The sequence below is a fragment of the Rhipicephalus microplus genome, chromosome X, assembly GCF_043290135.1.
Source record: "Rhipicephalus microplus isolate Deutch F79 chromosome X, USDA_Rmic, whole genome shotgun sequence".
Classification (NCBI taxonomy): domain Eukaryota; kingdom Metazoa; phylum Arthropoda; class Arachnida; order Ixodida; family Ixodidae; genus Rhipicephalus; species Rhipicephalus microplus.
The window spans coordinates 228,500,714-228,518,307 of record NC_134710.1 but is presented as its reverse complement, the minus strand read 5'-3'; the positions used below and the strand labels follow the sequence as shown (position 1 = coordinate 228,518,307).

General features: G+C 43.4%; 1 protein-coding gene across 1 annotated transcript in view; it reads right to left on the bottom strand.

Annotated features, from left to right (window-relative positions):
• Positions 1-15,227, bottom strand: part of Gdh (glutamate dehydrogenase, mitochondrial) — a 28,432-nt gene extending 13,205 nt beyond the window's left edge. Inside the window, exons 1-7 of the mRNA XM_037435921.2 lie at positions 14,644-15,227; positions 12,436-12,636; positions 11,839-11,925; positions 9,056-9,144; positions 8,854-8,952; positions 8,591-8,728; positions 1,319-1,459 (exon numbers count right to left, since the gene is read on the bottom strand). Of these exons, the coding sequence (XP_037291818.1) occupies positions 1,319-1,459; positions 8,591-8,728; positions 8,854-8,952; positions 9,056-9,144; positions 11,839-11,925; positions 12,436-12,636; positions 14,644-15,076 (1,188 nt within the window). The 5' untranslated portion in view covers positions 15,077-15,227. The remainder of the gene's footprint in view (positions 1-1,318; positions 1,460-8,590; positions 8,729-8,853; positions 8,953-9,055; positions 9,145-11,838; positions 11,926-12,435; positions 12,637-14,643) is intronic.
• Positions 15,228-17,594: the final 2,367 nt, after the last annotated feature.

The following is a 17,594-nucleotide window of genomic DNA, read 5'->3' as shown; positions in this document are numbered from 1 at the left end:
GTTCAAGTTACAATAATTTCCGGGCATCTTCCAGAAAGGGCATTCCGCGATCGCTTAAAATAACAGGTGCTAGACTAATGCCTTTCATATCACTGAAACAAAAAAAAAGTATACCATCAACCAAACATGACGTGTTGATGCGTCGTGTGATCTCGCGGCTCCCAGTTACTCCAATACCGAAGAGGGTAGCGAAGGAATTGGGCTTGCAAAGTCTAAGCTGGGTGAACGGCAAAGGTTTCAAGCTAACTTCCTCGCATTACGCTCTCGCGGCTCATAATTGACTATTTAAAAATTTTTGTGGTACAAAGCTATAACGATTCTAGGTCTGTAACCGAAATTTTTCCTGCGACCTGCGAAGTACCCAGTAAGAAGTAAATGACAAATAAAACAAATTATGCGAACATGTTTTTTTTTTTTCTTCACTTCATAATTTCCCTTAATGACACTCCAGTTTCGCATTCGTTCTCTATTGTCCTTCAGCTGCATAGAAACACCTCCTGTTCCCTACATGTGCGAGTAGATGCTCAGGAGATGCCTAGCACACTGCGCGACATGGATGAATACATGTGTAAAGGCTAATCGGTCTTCCTATTGGCTTAAGAGGGCCTTGTAGCCTCGACAGTGTTGAAAGAAACTTCCGAGATATAGTGTATATTGCAGCCCATAGAGTTCTGAAAGCCCAATTTTTCCCTGCATCATGATTGATTGATTGATTGATATGTGGGGTGTAACGTCCCAAGACCACCATATTTTTATGAGAGAGGCCAATGTGGAGGGTTCCGGAAATTTCTACCACCTGGGGTTCTTTAACGTGCACCCAAATCTGAGCACACAGGCCTACAACATTTCCGCCTCCATCGGAAATGCAGCCGCCGCAGCCGGGATTCGAACCCGCGACCTGCGGGTCAGCAGACGAGTACTTTAGCCACTAGGTGAAGTGTGATAGGACTTTATCACACTTCACCTCCGCAAGGAAAATCACGACGCTACCATAGAGAACTTTTCCCTTGGAGTGTCCCTGTTATTCCTAAAGCAAAGCTTCTTCTTGTAGTCAATGCATACATTTTTGTACCTTACATGAAAGCAAGAACAGAAACTTCATTGCACACTCAATCGTAACTACTACAGTTTGGACAGTGTGCTCCATAAACTTCAAAATATACTTGACAGCACTAAGTAAGGCCACCATCTCCCACAATGTCTATACTACACATAGGGCAGTCATTGAAAGGGAAAAAAAACTTTTTATTGGACTGAGATGTTATATGTATGTTTCACATTTTTTAACAATTCATAAACAGGAAATATAAGACCTTACCTTGCACTTAAACTTGCTGGCATTGTTCTTCGTGATGATTTTCTCAAGTGCAGCTGGCACAAATATGTCACAGTCTTCGTAAATCAGGTTCTCACCCTTGTAAGGCTCAGCACCGGGAAAGCCATTGATTGTGCCATTGTTCTGAACAGAAAACAACAGTTAAGCATTAAATTCATGCTGATGAATGCGTAGGAAAAGAAATGCTTCCAGGCATGTATTCTTTTGCGACCAACTTCTAGCGCTACTGATATTACCTTGGGACAATCAAGAAGTCGAAATAACCCAAACCACTCTCAACAAACTATACTACACTTAAAATATAATGCATGACTCTTATTCCAAGTGCTTACAAATAGAATTAACATTTCATGAGCACACTTACAGCTGAAAGGAAAGCATTTAAACATAAATTAAGACAGCACAATGAGAAAAAGAATAAGCGATCTTTACATATGAACAAACTAAGTCAAGCATATATGCTTTTAGACAAACAACCATCTCCTCATTAAAACTGAAAAAGAAAAAAAAGGAAACTGCTTTCTTATTTTCACAAGAATTGAAATTTGAATAGGAAAAAAAATATTGGCAAAAATTTGTGACAAACCATGGGGTAGTACCCATTTCATGCTGTACAAAAACACTTGTGCTCCTTGGCAGCAAGGACAGTTAAAGGAGCCCTGCTGATGATTGATGATTTGTGGGGTTTAACGTCCCAAAACCACGATTTGATTATGAGAGACGCCGTAGTGGAGGGCTCCGGAAATTTTGACCACCTGGGGTTGTTTAACGTGCACCCAAATCTGAGCACACGGGCCTACAACATTCCCGCCTCCATCGGAAATGCAGCCGCCACAGCCGGGATTTGAATCCGCAACCTGCGGGTCAGCAGCCGAGTACCTTAGCCACTAGACCACCGCGTCGGGGCTTAAAGGAGCCCTGCAACACTTTTTGAGCATGGTCAGAAAACGCTGCCAATCGGTATTAGAGGCTGCCAACAACACGCGAGCCAAATATTATAGCGCAGCACACGACCTGGAATTCACAATAAATTATCAAAGTCGGCTGAAAATTGCTTTCTCTTCTCTCGGAAAATTACAGAATAAGCCCAAAAATCACTCGTAGTAAGCCTATCTATCAGCCATTGGCTGATTTGAACATGACGCACTCGGTCGTTACAGAGATCGCCACGGGAGGCCGCTACTTGTCCACATGTGCACACGCGATCACACTGAAAAACCCGTGCATTCGAATAAAAAAAAAAAGGAAAGTGGTCAAGGTCAGGGCCTTGCGTTTTTTTTTTTTTTTTTTGCCCCTCTGATTCCTCCCTGCTTAGCTTCCAGCGCTTTGTCGGGACTGGAGAAGAGAATGCGATTGCAGCGTGTGACAAATCTTGGTAACTCCGCTTGTACTGGACAGATTCTTAAAATTTTTGCGGCGTTAATTTTTTGAGGCAATACGCTTTTCCAGTGAATTAACTTCATGGTTACTCAAAAAAGTGTTTCAGGGCCCCTTTAAAGCAGCTCTCTTAAGATTTGACTGCACATATTATTCAATGTGACACTGCACTGTCTTTGTAGGAAGCAGCTACACTTAGTTGGCATGAAAGTTATGAACAGATTAACTAACAGTACTTTCGGTCATAGGAACACTCAACATTCTTTAGGACAATGATTTCCTAGGCCCCTTCTACTTATCTGCTGTAAAAAGTTATGACGACACTAACATCTGACCAAATTAAAATTGTCTCGAGTATAGGCGTTCCTAGGCTAAACAATTTACAGAGCCCATTATAATGTATTGCTGGCAGAGTAGGTGCATTATCTGAAAATAAAAGCAGATAGCAAAAGGACGGGACACAGGAGACAAGTAAATGGCACGGGCGCCATCCCGTGCACTTGTCTCCTGTGTCCCATATTTTCGAGCTCTGCTTTTATTTACAAAGCCCACTAGCCTAACCAAAACACTGTGTGAATAAACAAAAGAATTGCGTAACGTTCCAATTTTTAGGGGTCTCTCTTGATTCTCCTCTTAATTCCTCTATTAACACTTCTTTTCATTTTAGCCCTCTAGTCTAATTCAGCGTAGCTTTGTATCACACATTGAAGAATGATGAGAAATCAAACAGGGAATGTTGCTGCATGACAACAGGATAATGATGTTTGAGCAATATGATCTAAACGTTTACTTGAAGCCACCACGTATGAAATATGTAATGTGTAAAAAAAAAATGGAGCTTATTTCTACATATTACAAATCTTATTTCTACATATTACAAATCTTATTTCTACGTATTTATAATAGTGAGGTCTTATTAAGTGCACAATGCAATATCTCAAAAAATAATAGTTTTCTTTAATGGATGACAGGATTCTCGTTACACTTAAAGGGGCACTACAACACTTTTTAAGGATGGTCAGAAAGCGCTGCCGATCGGTAGTAAAGACTGCCGAGAACACGAGGGCCAAATATTACAGTGCAGCATGCGGCCTGGAATTCACAATAAATTATCAAAGTCAGCTAAAAATTGCTTTCTCTCCTCTAGACAAATGATGGAAGATGCTCAAAAATCACTCATAGAAAGCCATCTATCAGCCATTGGCTGATTTGAACATGCTGCACTCAGTCTTTACAGAGATCGCCGCGGGAGGGCGCGACTTGTCCACGCGTGCCACGCGATCGCACTCAAAAAGCAGCTATTCCGAGAAAAAAAAAAGTGCTCAAGGTCATGAGACGTGCGTGATGTTTTTCTGTGCCCCTGCCATCCCTCCCTGCTTAGCTTCCAGCGCTTTCGTCGGGACGAGAGAAGAGAGAATACAATTTAAGCATGTGACAAATCTTTGTAACTCCACTCGCACTGGACGGATTCTTAAAATTGTTGCGACGTTGAATTCGTAAAACAATAATCTCTTCCAGTGAATTCATTCCATGGTTAGTTGAAAAAGTGTTTCAAGGGCCCCTATAGGATGAGATGCAGGTCTTACGGCTCCTTTGTTTTAGCTTTCTAAATACACAATTGGTACAAGTTGCTAAGTACAAGCCTACAAGCTCATATTTGAATGCTGACAGGTCAAAAATGCAGTGAGAGATAAAAGAGCTTTTGCAATATTCATGACAAATACACTTTTTTTTTTCAAAAACAATACCTTCCAGAGACTTTATTCATTATCTGGCAGAGTTGAAGTGCATGCAAAACTAGCAATACTGATCAGGAATGTTTTCATTCAGCCAAAGTTAAGGGGGGACATGGTTTTTAGAGATAACATAGGTTATTTCTTGGCCAAAGTAGATGAAACTGCACTGCTTTGTTCAGTTTCTTTAGCTTTATTTAACTATCCAGTTATATTTTACACAGGTCAATTATTTCCAGAGGTAATTAGTACTCTCATTCTATTGTTTGCTGAAACAATAAAGTATTATCTATGCAACATAACATCATTTTAAACACATATATGGATACAAGAAAGCCGAAGGAGAGCAACGCTGCAAGCTGATTGGAAATTGAACAACTACTTCTCAATTTACAGCACTAATGAGTTCATGGTCTACACCTAGCCAAAAACAAAAAAAATTTTAAATTAATATAAAAAAAATTTTGAACTGCAGATTGAAAATCTGCTTGCAGCGTTGCTTTCTATGCACATTTAGCTACATTGTGCAAAAAGAATTGTAGTTCTAGCTGTCCTGGGTAGACTTTTAGAGAAGAAGCAAACAAGGGAAGTGGCCAAAATCCATGTTCTGAGAAAATGAGCAAAACAGGTTAAAACTTTATTTAGCGTTACAGAATGTAAAACATCACAGGCACACATAATTTTAGCGAGTTAATATGCACCAGGCATATAATCAGATTGATTCTTAGCATGAGCATGCCTTTTTTTCAAATTCCGCTGTAAGTTGTCAGCCGACGAGCGTTTGCTTGCTGACGCCACGGAACGACGGCAATCCTTTTCGGCCATGCGCTTGGAACTGTGGATGCCAGGGTTGAGGCCAAGCTCTTTCAGTATGCCTGCAGAGCTTCTCTCATTACCAGCGTTAAACTTCATGACTGCTTCGGCTACTGCTGCTTCAACAGTGAACAATGAAGCATGTCGGTCTTTCGGCGCAAGTGCCCATATCATGGAGTGTAAGCACTCGTTGCTGTTTTGTGTTTTGCCCCGTTGGCATCGTTGCAGTAGCTTCTTGTCAGAAAGCCTCTGATAAATAGGCAATAATGCCTCACAGACATGAGGAGGCAAGCTGCGCGGATGCTTGGGTGCAGGCTCGCCCTTAGCGTCTGCAGCATTTTGCCGACACCATGAGTTGGTCCCTGTTGGGCAAAATGTGTGGTTGGCCACTTCATCGTTTGATGTCACATGGTAATAAGTGGCCATCACTGCCCTTTGCATGGCATCCACATCGTCATGAGATTTCAGGGCCCATCCATAATATGAACTTAACTCGGCTAGCGTTCTCGGCTAGCGATCGCCTCACCCGCTTTCCAAATTTGTGTTTGGTGCGGAACTTCTTGATGGCACGACCCATAGCTGTAGGCAGTTGACAACACCAAGACAAAATGGCACACGCTCACGCGCGTCTCTGCGGTGAAGCAGACGCCAGAAACGCCGCTTGGCCAATCGGATGCCTAGATTTTGTCACGTGCCCCAAGCAGCCAATAGAATCGCGCGCTTGTACCTCTCGATGACGCGCTTTTGCTAGAAAACCAATGAGCAAAGCGAGCCAGTGGTGGCGGGAAATTGAAGATGAAGAACGGCTCTTCCAAACGAGATCGAGATGGCCACGATAGCCCTTGTGTACCGGCAACGGTTCGGCATGGAAAAAGCGCGATTTTAGCATCAATTTGCGCTCATACACACCTCATATTGGTGTTACAAATTGATTTTACGGCGAAAATAATGACAATATAAGCTAGAAACTTAGCAGATTTGTGCAAAAATAGATATAGATTCCGAAAATGTCAGCTTGAAAAAGTCGATTTTTTTGCGATTTTCGGCCTTCTAAGACCCGTGTCCCCCCTTAAAATAGCCCTGCAATATGGAAAGCACAAGCTTTTCTGCACAAAAGTGCCATAAGTACAAGCAAGCTGCAACTGTTTAGTTATTGCTCACAATATCAAAAATGCACCACAAGTATAAGATCTGCTCCAAACATTCCTGCAAGACCTTTCACAAAAGGTGTGCACCGTGTGAGGTATTTAAAGGGCACCATTATTCTGGATGTACATTGCTAGGAAATCAAACATTGCTGTGCCATGCCACACCCTACCTATCTATTCCTACTTTGCATTGTTTAAATAGCACTGCGAGCCTTTCAACTGTGCTTGGAAAAATCACACCCCACCCCCACATTCTGCTCACCACCACATCAAACTTACATTTGAATGTGACCTTAAGAAGGCCACACTCAGACCTTCTTACTCTTCTGCTCTCTTCCTACCATCCTTTCTCTGAAATGCTGTTCAGTATAAGTGGTGAGCAATTTCTCAGCAATTAAATGGTGTGACTTCCATACAAGTGGTGGAATTCCTTCATTTTTTCTTCTTCTAAGGGCACAAAACACCGGCGTGACTATATTTGAATGTGTATAGAAACATACCATTTTGGAAGAAAATTTCAAGATATGAAATAAAATTCATATAGTTTTTACAAGGACGTGGGTTCAGGCTAGTTGGTACTGATCCATAGCTTTTCCAAGCGCTAAAGGCACATACATAAGATATATAAAAATTATAGAGTAAATTAGGAATGTAACATACAAATTGAAAATAAAAGAATGCAGCCGTTCTTATCATGCACTTTTAAAACATGCAATGTTTTCCTCTTCTATAAAACGATTCATCGGTGTTACCATAATTACTCGAATCTAACGCGCACTTTTTTTCCGGTTAAGAGAGTTCATAAATCGCATGCGCATTAGAATCGAGTACGAAAAAAAAATGAATACGGTCATTCTATTGCCATCAGCATTTCCAAAATGGCCGCCTTCTACATGCGTCGGCATGGCGCGTCGGCCATTTCTGCCTATGTGTTTCCCATGTGCGGCACTTCGTACGTGTGCTGAGGAGTTCGTCATTTTGTAGTGCATTAGCATCGACGGCATGGAAAGGCCGACTCCGAAAACTCGAGTGCACCACGATGGCGCTTTTACAAGAAAGTCATCGCGTGTGCAGAAACTGACGGAAATTGGGCCGCATCGCGGTCGTTTGGAGTTCCGGAAACGTGCGTGCGGGACTGGCGGAAACAAAAGCAGAAGATTGTCGACAGCAAAGCTTCACGCAAAGGCTTCAGTGGACCACAGCAGGGTCGGTTTCTGCAAATTGAAGAGCTGCTTGGCGAGTATGTGCTTGAGCAGCGAGCAGCACAGCGGCACGTCACGACAGAACTGCTCTAAGTACGGGCTATGCAATTAGCCTTAGTAAAAGGTCTAATGCGGAGCCATTTCAAAGCGAGCAGGTGCTGGCTAACTAACTTCATTAAGAGGAAAGGCTTTTCCCTCCAAAGGTGAACGGGCATATGCGAAAAGTTTTGCAGAGGAGTACGATGAAAAGCTTCACAGTTTTCAGAGGTTCGTCCTAAACTTGCGGCACAACAACGGCTACCTGCTTGGACAAATCAGGAATGCCGATCAGACGCCTCTTTACTTCGACATGCCTGGCACCACAACCGTCGCAAGTTCGCCTGACGTCGCAAGCAAGTTCGTGTGCCGATGTCGGTCCCTGGTAAAACTACAGTGACGGCAATGCTCTGTTACACGTCAGATGGGCACAAGCTTCCCCTGTACCTCGTATTTAAATGGAAGACCCTCCCGAAAAGAGTCGTTTTTTCAAGTGGAGTGAATGTGCGGGCCAGCGAGAAAAATGGGTGCGCGTTGCAGTCGATGTCTTACTTTTTTTTTTTTTTGTCGTGGAAATCGGGTGCGCGTTACAATCGAGGGCGCAGTAGAAACGAGTAAATACGGTACTAGTGAAGCGTTGCTATGATTGCCATTGTTACGAGTCACCTGCTAATGATGCCAGTGCATCCCTGCTACTGCATACACAGTCATCCCTTAGCCAAGCCATTAAAGACATAATAAAATATTCAAATAAATTTCATGAACCCTAAGGCACATCAATCAAGTTTGGCCCTTCCGGCAAAACTAGGTTTCTTTAAAAATAACTCGGAAACCGGAAGGAAAGGAACACCCAACTTTTATCACGTAAATCTAGGCAAATGCGAATGTGAAAGCTAAGAATGAAAAGTACAAAGCAAGGTGGCAGTACTAAAAGACATTCCTTACAATTTTCCACTCTTCAATTTCCTTTGGATCAATGCCATTAGGGTTGAAGATTGAGCCATCCACTTCCTGGATGCCAATGCATCGAGCACCAGCTCTTGTTAAGTAGCGAGTGCAATGAAGTCCCACATTTCCAAGGCCCTATAAGAGAAAGTAGCCCTTCTCAAACATTGGCACAAAGCACACCAGTGATCAGTGCTCAAGACTCCTGTGACTCTTTTGAAACAACACACAGCAGCCACACAGATGTGTCAAGACACACTTACCTGGACAATAAATGTCTTTCCACCCCAGCCTGGGGTTGTTCCTATCATGCTCATGAAACTTGCTTCATTTATGAAGTTGTCGATCCCATGGAAGACTCCCTTAAAAAGTAAAAGAAGTCAAACACAGACACAAATTTTTGAGCACCTAAGAGTACAGACGAGAGAATGAAACCTTTTCCCCCTAATAATGAATACAACTTACTCGGCCAGTGGCAGACACCCTGCCATGAATACCACCTTGGTTGATGGGTTTACCAGTAATGCAGGCATGCGAGTTTAAGTCACTGTGTCCTGACAAAGGAAAAAAAAATATAGGGCCAACATAAGTTGGTTCAAAGAGATATCAGTCAGAAGTCCAAGACTTAAACACATTCAACTGAATATTTGAACTTTAATAAATGGCACATTGTTTCCAAATATATACCAAGAAGCTGAAAAGGAAATGCTAGCAAATAAGGCAGCAATGCCTTCAAAACACTAAATTAACGACAAAAATAGTTCTGTGTACTTACTACAATAAATAACGCAATTATTATTTTGAACACTTAAAAGCTGGAATACTAAAATTACAGCACAAGCCAACTTACCCACTATGCTCGCTTGCTTGCAGTTAAACAAAATTAAATCACCTCTATGTAAAGCTAACGAGGTTAACCATACAAATAAGTTTAAATTTAGAATGAATATGGCCAGAGACAATATTCCAAATAAAGTAAGGGTTGTACAAGGTCTGAGCAAAGAAATGGCTAGTAGGTTTGTGCATTTTAAAAAATGCATTAGAAGGATTGAAAGCTGGGCTATGCGACCATTCCAACGACTATAGGTGGCGTAACGGTAGGTGAAAATGGCGGACGAGACTGTGATGAGACGATCTCGCAAGCGTGCACGTCTGGACTAGCAAAGGAAGTCAGGCCCTCTGGTTTTGCCACACCATATTTTCTCTTGCTAAAGGGTCAGAGACATGTTTGAATGAAGGCAAAGCAATCGGTCACATCGTTTACCTCAACGCTGGTATTAAAAAAAAAAAAAAGAGGTGTGGCTTGTTCCATGCCGCCGAAGCGGTGTCGCAGGCCAATAGTTCGCCGCAGGCCCGCTTTGTATCACACAAACTTGCACACTCGGCAGGTATCAATTACAAATTATGACATCGCTTACAGGGTATTTAAAAGAACGCGAACAAAGTTACCGCGCTACAAATACAATCGCATATATTACAGACTGTACAGGAACGACGATAGTTATAGCGCGAGAACAAAACGACGACACAGAGACAAGAAGGACACGTGTCCTTGTCTCTGTGTCGTCGTTTTGTTCTAGCGCTATAACTATCGTCGTGCCATACCAACTAGCCCAAGCTGCCACACTTCTAATGTACAGGAACACTTCGAAGCTGTAGAAAACTGAACACACGCAGGTTCAGCTTCTACAATCTTTTTTGCCGCTTTTTTTTCTTCACACTTACATTACTACTAACGAAATCCGCTATACTTTCTTTGACATCATTGTCGTTTCAAATTAACATTAGGTAATGAAACAGGCACTGAGCGACTAACTCCAATCACCACGTTTCAGCGGGGCAATGTGCAAGAACACTTGTGTAATCATATCTAGGTGCGCATTAAAGAACACTTCGAGGCCTCGAATATTCACATGTGTGTAGCCCACAATTCCGATTGATTCAATTGATTGGTATGTGGGGTATATGATTTTAAGGCGCCGTAGTGGAGGGCTCTGGAAATTTCGACCTCGTGGGGTTCTTCAACGTGCACCCAAACCTGAGCACACGGGCCAACCGCATTTTTGCCTCTATCGGAAATGCAGTTGCCGCAGCCAGGATTCGATCCTGCGACCTGTTGGTCAGAAGCCGAATACTTTAGCCACTATACCACCACAGCAGCAACCCACAATTTTCCGAACGTTTCTAGAGTATTTCTGTTCCAGAAAACACTCAAACAACTAATCGTCGTCTCTGTGACTCTCTTCAAAATAGCACACGGACGGCGTCATCACTCAATTTTTCGAGATCGACTGACCGAACTACACGGCTCACTTGAATCGCTCGAACAACATAACTTCTTGGTCGAGTTCACCACTCGTCCTACCCTCTGTCACCTCTTCCTTGGATCCTTCCCGGTTCCACGAATATATTAAATGATTGTTCGGCATGTAGCACGTACCACAGCGACAGCTATATAAGGAAAAGGAATTCCTCTCAGCGGTTCGTCTGCGGAAAAGGCCAGTCCGCCCAACTAGGATGTCTCGAATTCTCCTGATCTGCCCGGGCGTTTGTCGCGTGTGTAGAGGGCACGGTGTAAAATATAAACAATTGTTTGTATCTTACACCATGCTAGAGGGTAAGGGCACACCCTGGGCGCCTTATGATACTTTTGTTTTTTCGTTGCTAGCACCCGTTCAGGGGGAATGGTCACGGCGGTCGGCGCAGCTCGCCTGTGTTAGCACTTGTTTGTGAAGAAAAAAAAAAAGACTATTATGAGTTATACGATTCCCGACAGTGTATGTCGCAGAGAAATACATGGTCATGGGCCCGCCGCAATGCTTCAGCGTCTTAGTGCCTGAAGGCGCGCCTATGACTACCCCGAGACCGAACCTTGAACCACACCGAACTGCGTTGCAGATTGTTATCACAGTGTGCGAGCTTCGGAGGCGGGCCGCATGGCCCGCCACCTGCGTCGCTGGAACGACCGAATTGGTTGGCAGTGCTTCAACACTTTTTAAATAATAAAATGTCGTGTTCAACGTCCTTATGCTATTTAACAAATGTCTAAAAATGCATTGGAGTCTCTACAGGATGTAGAACCCTACAATAATTCTGGTCTTCTGATATGAGCACCTCAATGTAGGCAAGAAAAGTTATTTACATTCTTTTGCATAAAAATTCTTTTATCTGGGCTGGTATTCAATCCCGTCACTCCATACATAGAAATCAAGCATAATAATTACTACTTAAGTGTTGCCAGTACCTACCAATGGTTTGAGAATAGGTGTCAGCAATCCAGCTCATTTCTCTTTCACCAGTTCCCATGTCAGGTGCTGGCACATCAACTCCAGGACCTAAGCATAATCACAAATACAATGGTAAAATGGTATGCTTAAGGAAGATATGGACATCTTCTGGTGTAGTGGTCTGCAAGCAGGCAGGCGATTGCATCAATTATTAGCAGACATATTTTAAAGGAGAACAAATAAATAAAGCTCCACCTTATTCTTATTGCTTAGATGGTCGATCGTTGAATTCTCTCACCAAAAAAAAAATAAGAAATGAAGAGGCTCAACATTCTTATGGACTATCATCACTCATGTATGCTAAATACACAATGCGTTAAATTTTCGTCAGATGATGAATAGGAAGCCACTTATAAAACCAACAGGGCAAATTCAAGGACCATACCCTTTTGGTTATAACACAGCGTACAATATACAAGCAGCGTGCTCCAAGCGCATGCAACCTAACGAAAGCTAATGCAAGCTTTGCAAACAAATTGTTTAATTCAACACAACTGCTTACCAAGCAAAATTGCATGGCAAAACAGGCTTACAAAACTACAAAAGTTTAAAACTTACCTAAAAAGCCCTTTTTTGCAAGCTGTAGAGCAAAATTTCTAGTGATTTTCTCAAGCTCAAACTCGCTGAACTCTCTGGGGTTGATCTTGAGTCCTGCTTTGCCACCACCAAAGGGAACATCCACAACGGCACACTTGAAAGTCATCAGGGCAGACAGGGCTTTAACTTCATCTAGGCTCACATCTAAACTGTACCGAATGCCTGCCGAGAGACGAAACATGTGAAAAATTCGTTAATGGTCAGTCAATAAAAATCAAAAGCAGGACTGCTCTTAGATGTTGGCAAAGGTACAGTAAAAACTTCTGTATGGCTGAAATAATTTAAAAAATGGTAAATGAGACACATAGCCTCCCTCAATCATCAAAAATTTATCTCGAAACCGTCACTCAATGGCACAGTGTCGGCTGTCTAAAATGTGTGTGCGTGTGTGTAGTGTGTGAAAAGCCAACCCCCCCCTCCTTTACAAATTTAAAAGCACCACCCCAAAATACCACTGCAAATGTACTGAAAGACCTGCCAGCCTCACCTACTAAAGAATGTTACTGTCAAGAAAATATAAGAATATTTGAGAAAAAATACTAAGCTAATAACTGTTTTGCTATTCTAGATGCTGACTATTAATTAAAGATATTCAGCAAGTGTGCTCCATAGAGATGCTGTGAAGAGGCATTCTGCCCTGAAGTTGCATAAAAAATATACACACCATAAACTGACAAAAACCATCCTGGTTTGTTTACCAACCACTCCCATAACAAAAAACAGTACTGTTCTATCCATTATATCTGTAAGTGGATGCTGGTAGTGGGGCTCAGTTTGAATAATTAGGCTGACGATTGATTGGAGATGCTGCTTTGCATTTCAAGATAAAACTTGCCCAACTAAAGGCATTTATTTGTATTGGAATACAAATATATAAAATTTAACAATGATGAGACACAAGCTGAAAATGAGCCCTTAAAATTGCGAGTTTTAATTAAATGAAGAAAGCTGGCAGGTCTACACACGTAACTCAATATCAAGTGATCATATCCAATTACTAAAGTAAACTAATGAAAGCTTACTTTTAGTTTTCCTACAGTAATGAAAGTATTTATGGATAAATACATGCAAACAGATTGCATGGCTATGCTAAGCCCTCCCCGACTCACAGGACCGGTAGAGCATTTTTAAAAAAGCGGAAAGGGAAAAAAATCCCAATTTTTGCTGGTCGCTTTCTTAATTAGAACGTGCATAGCACATGACCTCACAGGTATCGCTTCTGGTGATGTGTGGATGTGTGAAGGTTAATATCCTACTACAAACTTCCAGCCTCAATTACTGCATTGAAATTTGAAAGCAAAATTTGATGGCGACATTTTTCGCAACAGTGTATAATGGCTTTATAATCATATACAACAATGTATGCTGCAGTTTTCTTTCTTTTTCAACGGCCACGTAGCATATGTCAGTGACCTTGTTATTGCCACTGATTATGAAATGAGCGTTTCACGCCTTGCGTAAAACCTTTCTGCTGTTTGACTCGGGCTCCGAGAGAAGTCTCAACTAATGAAAATAGCCACCCAATGATGTTTTTTTTTTTTTTTTTTTAATGAGCGCCGTGCGGCGAACACATTCCCCGACTTGCAGGCACGGTAGAGCTTTTTTTTTTTTTTTAAGCGGAAGGGAAAAAAATCCAAACTTTCGCCGGTCACTTTTTGAATTAGAACGTGCGTAGCACATGGCCTGACAGGTATCAGTAGACCTTGATGACCTAGAGCAGCCGGCGCAAAGGGTCATTTGCTGATAACGACCGCAGTTGACCTCCGTCCACATGATAACGAAACTTAAAACGAAAGTGTTTGATGAGTAAAAGCCTGAACCCGGCAATGGTTTCCTTTATTATTCATATTTAGTTGCGGGGCATGTCGCTATCCATCACAGTGCGTTCCCCTGGTAGAAACGAAAGACACATGAGCACGGCGAGGGGGAATCCTTATGAGCACCTGCACAGGCCACACACGTGCACAGATTTTCTTTTTCATGCTTTCCCCTCGAGTGAATACGATATCACTCGTCAAATCCAGCTCCACACAGGTGGCCGAACAGCGGTACGGGAACCCGTTGGAGCTGGACAAAACGGCCGCCGCCTACACAGGCGGCGGCCCTTTAGCGTTCGCGGCGGCGTATGGGTACCAAACGATCGCATCCACCAGGAAAGGGAAAACGTACCTCCTTTGCAGGGCGTCCGGTGATGACTGTGCTGCGCCCGCCACCCGTTGATCATCACGTATTCTCCATTGTCCCTCTTCAACGGGAAGGACACCTCGAGTACCGCATGGCACGGTCCGAGAAGGGCGAGATATCCGCGAACCTTCTTGCGCTTCTCCTCCAGACTTAGCTTGCCTTTAAACTCCTCCACCAATTTGTCCTCGACAACTTGCCAGCCCCGATGGTAGAAGTACTCGACCATGTGGAAAAACGACGGGTCCTCAGAGTCCTCCACGTACTGCAGATGCTCGGGCATCTTGTGGTCCGAGTAACTCCGCCTCTGGTATTGTGAAACCATGGGCGCGATCGCAGACTTCACGCTCTTCCGACATGTTACCGCTTGGCCGTACGCGTTCGCTAGTTGCCTCAAGGTGACTGCGCCACTCCTCAGCATCTTGGTAGTGTGTGTGCCTCTGGTCACTGCAAAACTGAAATCTCTCGCACTAAAAAAAAAAAAAATGTTGCTACGAAGGTCTATCCCCGCTACCCATACAAACCTACCCACATTCACTTTAGGGCAGGGCTTGGCAACTGGACACGAATAGCGAGAATCCAAATATATACCTCAATGAATATACGACAGCACGGCAGCGCCAAAACGGCCAACTTGCTAAAACTGAGCGCAAAATTTTCTTTCTACTGAGTTAAATAGTTTTGAGCAATTTCCGCAGCTGAGCCTAACTTTAAATTTAAAAAAAGAATGGCTAGATAATACTGCACAAATGTTTTTTTTTTTAAAGAAGCGCGCGTGATTTGAAGTGAAAAAATTGTGCCTGCTTCGACGGACGAAAAAAAAAAAAACTTTATCACAAACTTTATTCAGAAAAACACGTGTGTGGTTGCCGGCCCGGGCTCAGGCCACCCGGGCATTGTGGTTGAGGCATAGGTTTCACAACGACGCCTGGGCCCGCTGGACTGCCTACATTAACATCATCAGCTTGTCTACGCCCACTGCAGGGATATAGTGAACTAGATAGCAGGGCAAGGACCTCTCCCATGATCCGCTAATCGACCCGGTCTTGTGCTTCCCGTTGCCGTGTTATCCCTGCGAACTTTTTTTTATCTCATCGGCCCACCTAAAGGGATCAACTGATTTTTTTTTTTTTTTGATCCAGTTTTTTTTTTTTTCGGCGTGACAGAAAGCTTACTCTTCGTAGTGTTCATAGCTGCAGTAGTTAATCCCAAAAGCACGTAGTTATTTTATAAGCAGTATTTTTTATCTGGAATGCTCTGAACACGGAGGTGCCCTTTTGTCCAGCAACGCTGAGAATGGATAGCGATGCCGGTAGCCTTGTGATACCTTGGTAGACTTGTGACCATACGCACGCCGTCGTTGTTCTGCTTTCGCATGAGTTCCTGTAACTATGCCTAACCACGTTTATTCTGAGCTTTACAACTATTTTTTAAATGGCAAGCTATTAGAATGAGACGGCGTGGCTTTATACAGCTTCTCTGTATTTGTGATTTGTACCAATGTTGATTTGTACCATGTCTAACCGTGTTGCGTGTGCCTGCGCCCAAGGTTGTTGCGCTTGTGTCGTGGATGACACAAGAGCCAAGTCACCGAAAACGTCACTGCGCATATGCTCGGCCGTGCCGACCAGCATGCAGTACCCACCCTGAGGCAAATTGTAAATATAAAAACTACGTCGCTTCAAAATCATAGCGGCCCGAAAACTGCGTACATGGTTTCATGAGCACGCAGGAAAGTTGCTCAAGATGCACTGACCAACATGGGATGATTATGTCATTGTGATGAGCGTGCGTGTTTGAAGTGCCCGCCTTGGAAAAGTGCGCAGCAGGATTAGCACGAAGAATGAGCGCGAACGCTGACCGAGGCCTAAACGACGATGAAGTTGAAGACATTATGTGCAAGAGCGCGAGAACATGAAGCGCGACGTCAACAAGAGGGAAAAGAAGATATCCAATGGTCAAGGGACACGGAGATTCCAGGAGCCAATGGCTGGGAACCACGCAACTTCAGCATCGCCAATTAGACCCGGACAAGTGGGCCAGAGATGGAGAGGAGATTCTGAGCCAGAGAAGAGCAAGGGGAGTTCGAAGAGGACGTTGGCACGGGAAGACCATCACCAGACCGAGCGCTGAAGATGGCCGTCGGGTGTCGGACCCGAGCCTCCAATACTTCAGCCGGCCGGGCCTCCTGCCGTCGCGTTAACGCTCAAGTGGACCGTACTCATCCTGTCCTGAACTTCTGCCCAGGAACTGCGGACTTTGGTGCCCACAAGCGAGCTAAAGCCGTCGGGCTACGGGCCCGAGCTGTGCGCCCAGCTGCCTGGCCAGGTTAACCCTGGTTTCTAGACGCGTCGCCAGCAGCCAGCGTTTCCTTATCACCACTAGCGTTCGCTTGTCGTCACAAGCCAGCGTTCCTTCGTCGCAATGAACTGACCGCCATCGACTCTAAAATTCAAGCACTTCAGTTTGGTGCAACTGAACTGCCATCTTTCACCACACCGCCTCTCACCCGCATTCGGACTGTGTAGTTTAGCTGTATTAACTGAACTGGTATTTTTTAATGAGGAAGGTTTTACCGCGTCCAGTCAATTTTTAATAAGTGTGTCAGTTTTTGTGGGGGATTATCGTGTTTTTACTTTTCTATTAAACTTTTTGTGAGTTTTGTGTAAAACGAACAGCTTTGTCCTCCATGAAGACTCTCGGAGGTTCAAACCTAGAGAGCTCTTACGAACATTAGAATAAAATTCTTGCATAACCGTCATGCGAAGGCAGCGCCACTTTATTGCGTACTGCTAACGCAGGTCTATATGTACAACTTTATAGAGTTATATCTTGTAATATAAAGAAGCAAACAATGTTTCAATACTAACAAGAAAACTGTTGACTGCGTACATTAGTTTGCAATCACATGAAATATCGGATAATTGAACTTCTTGCCC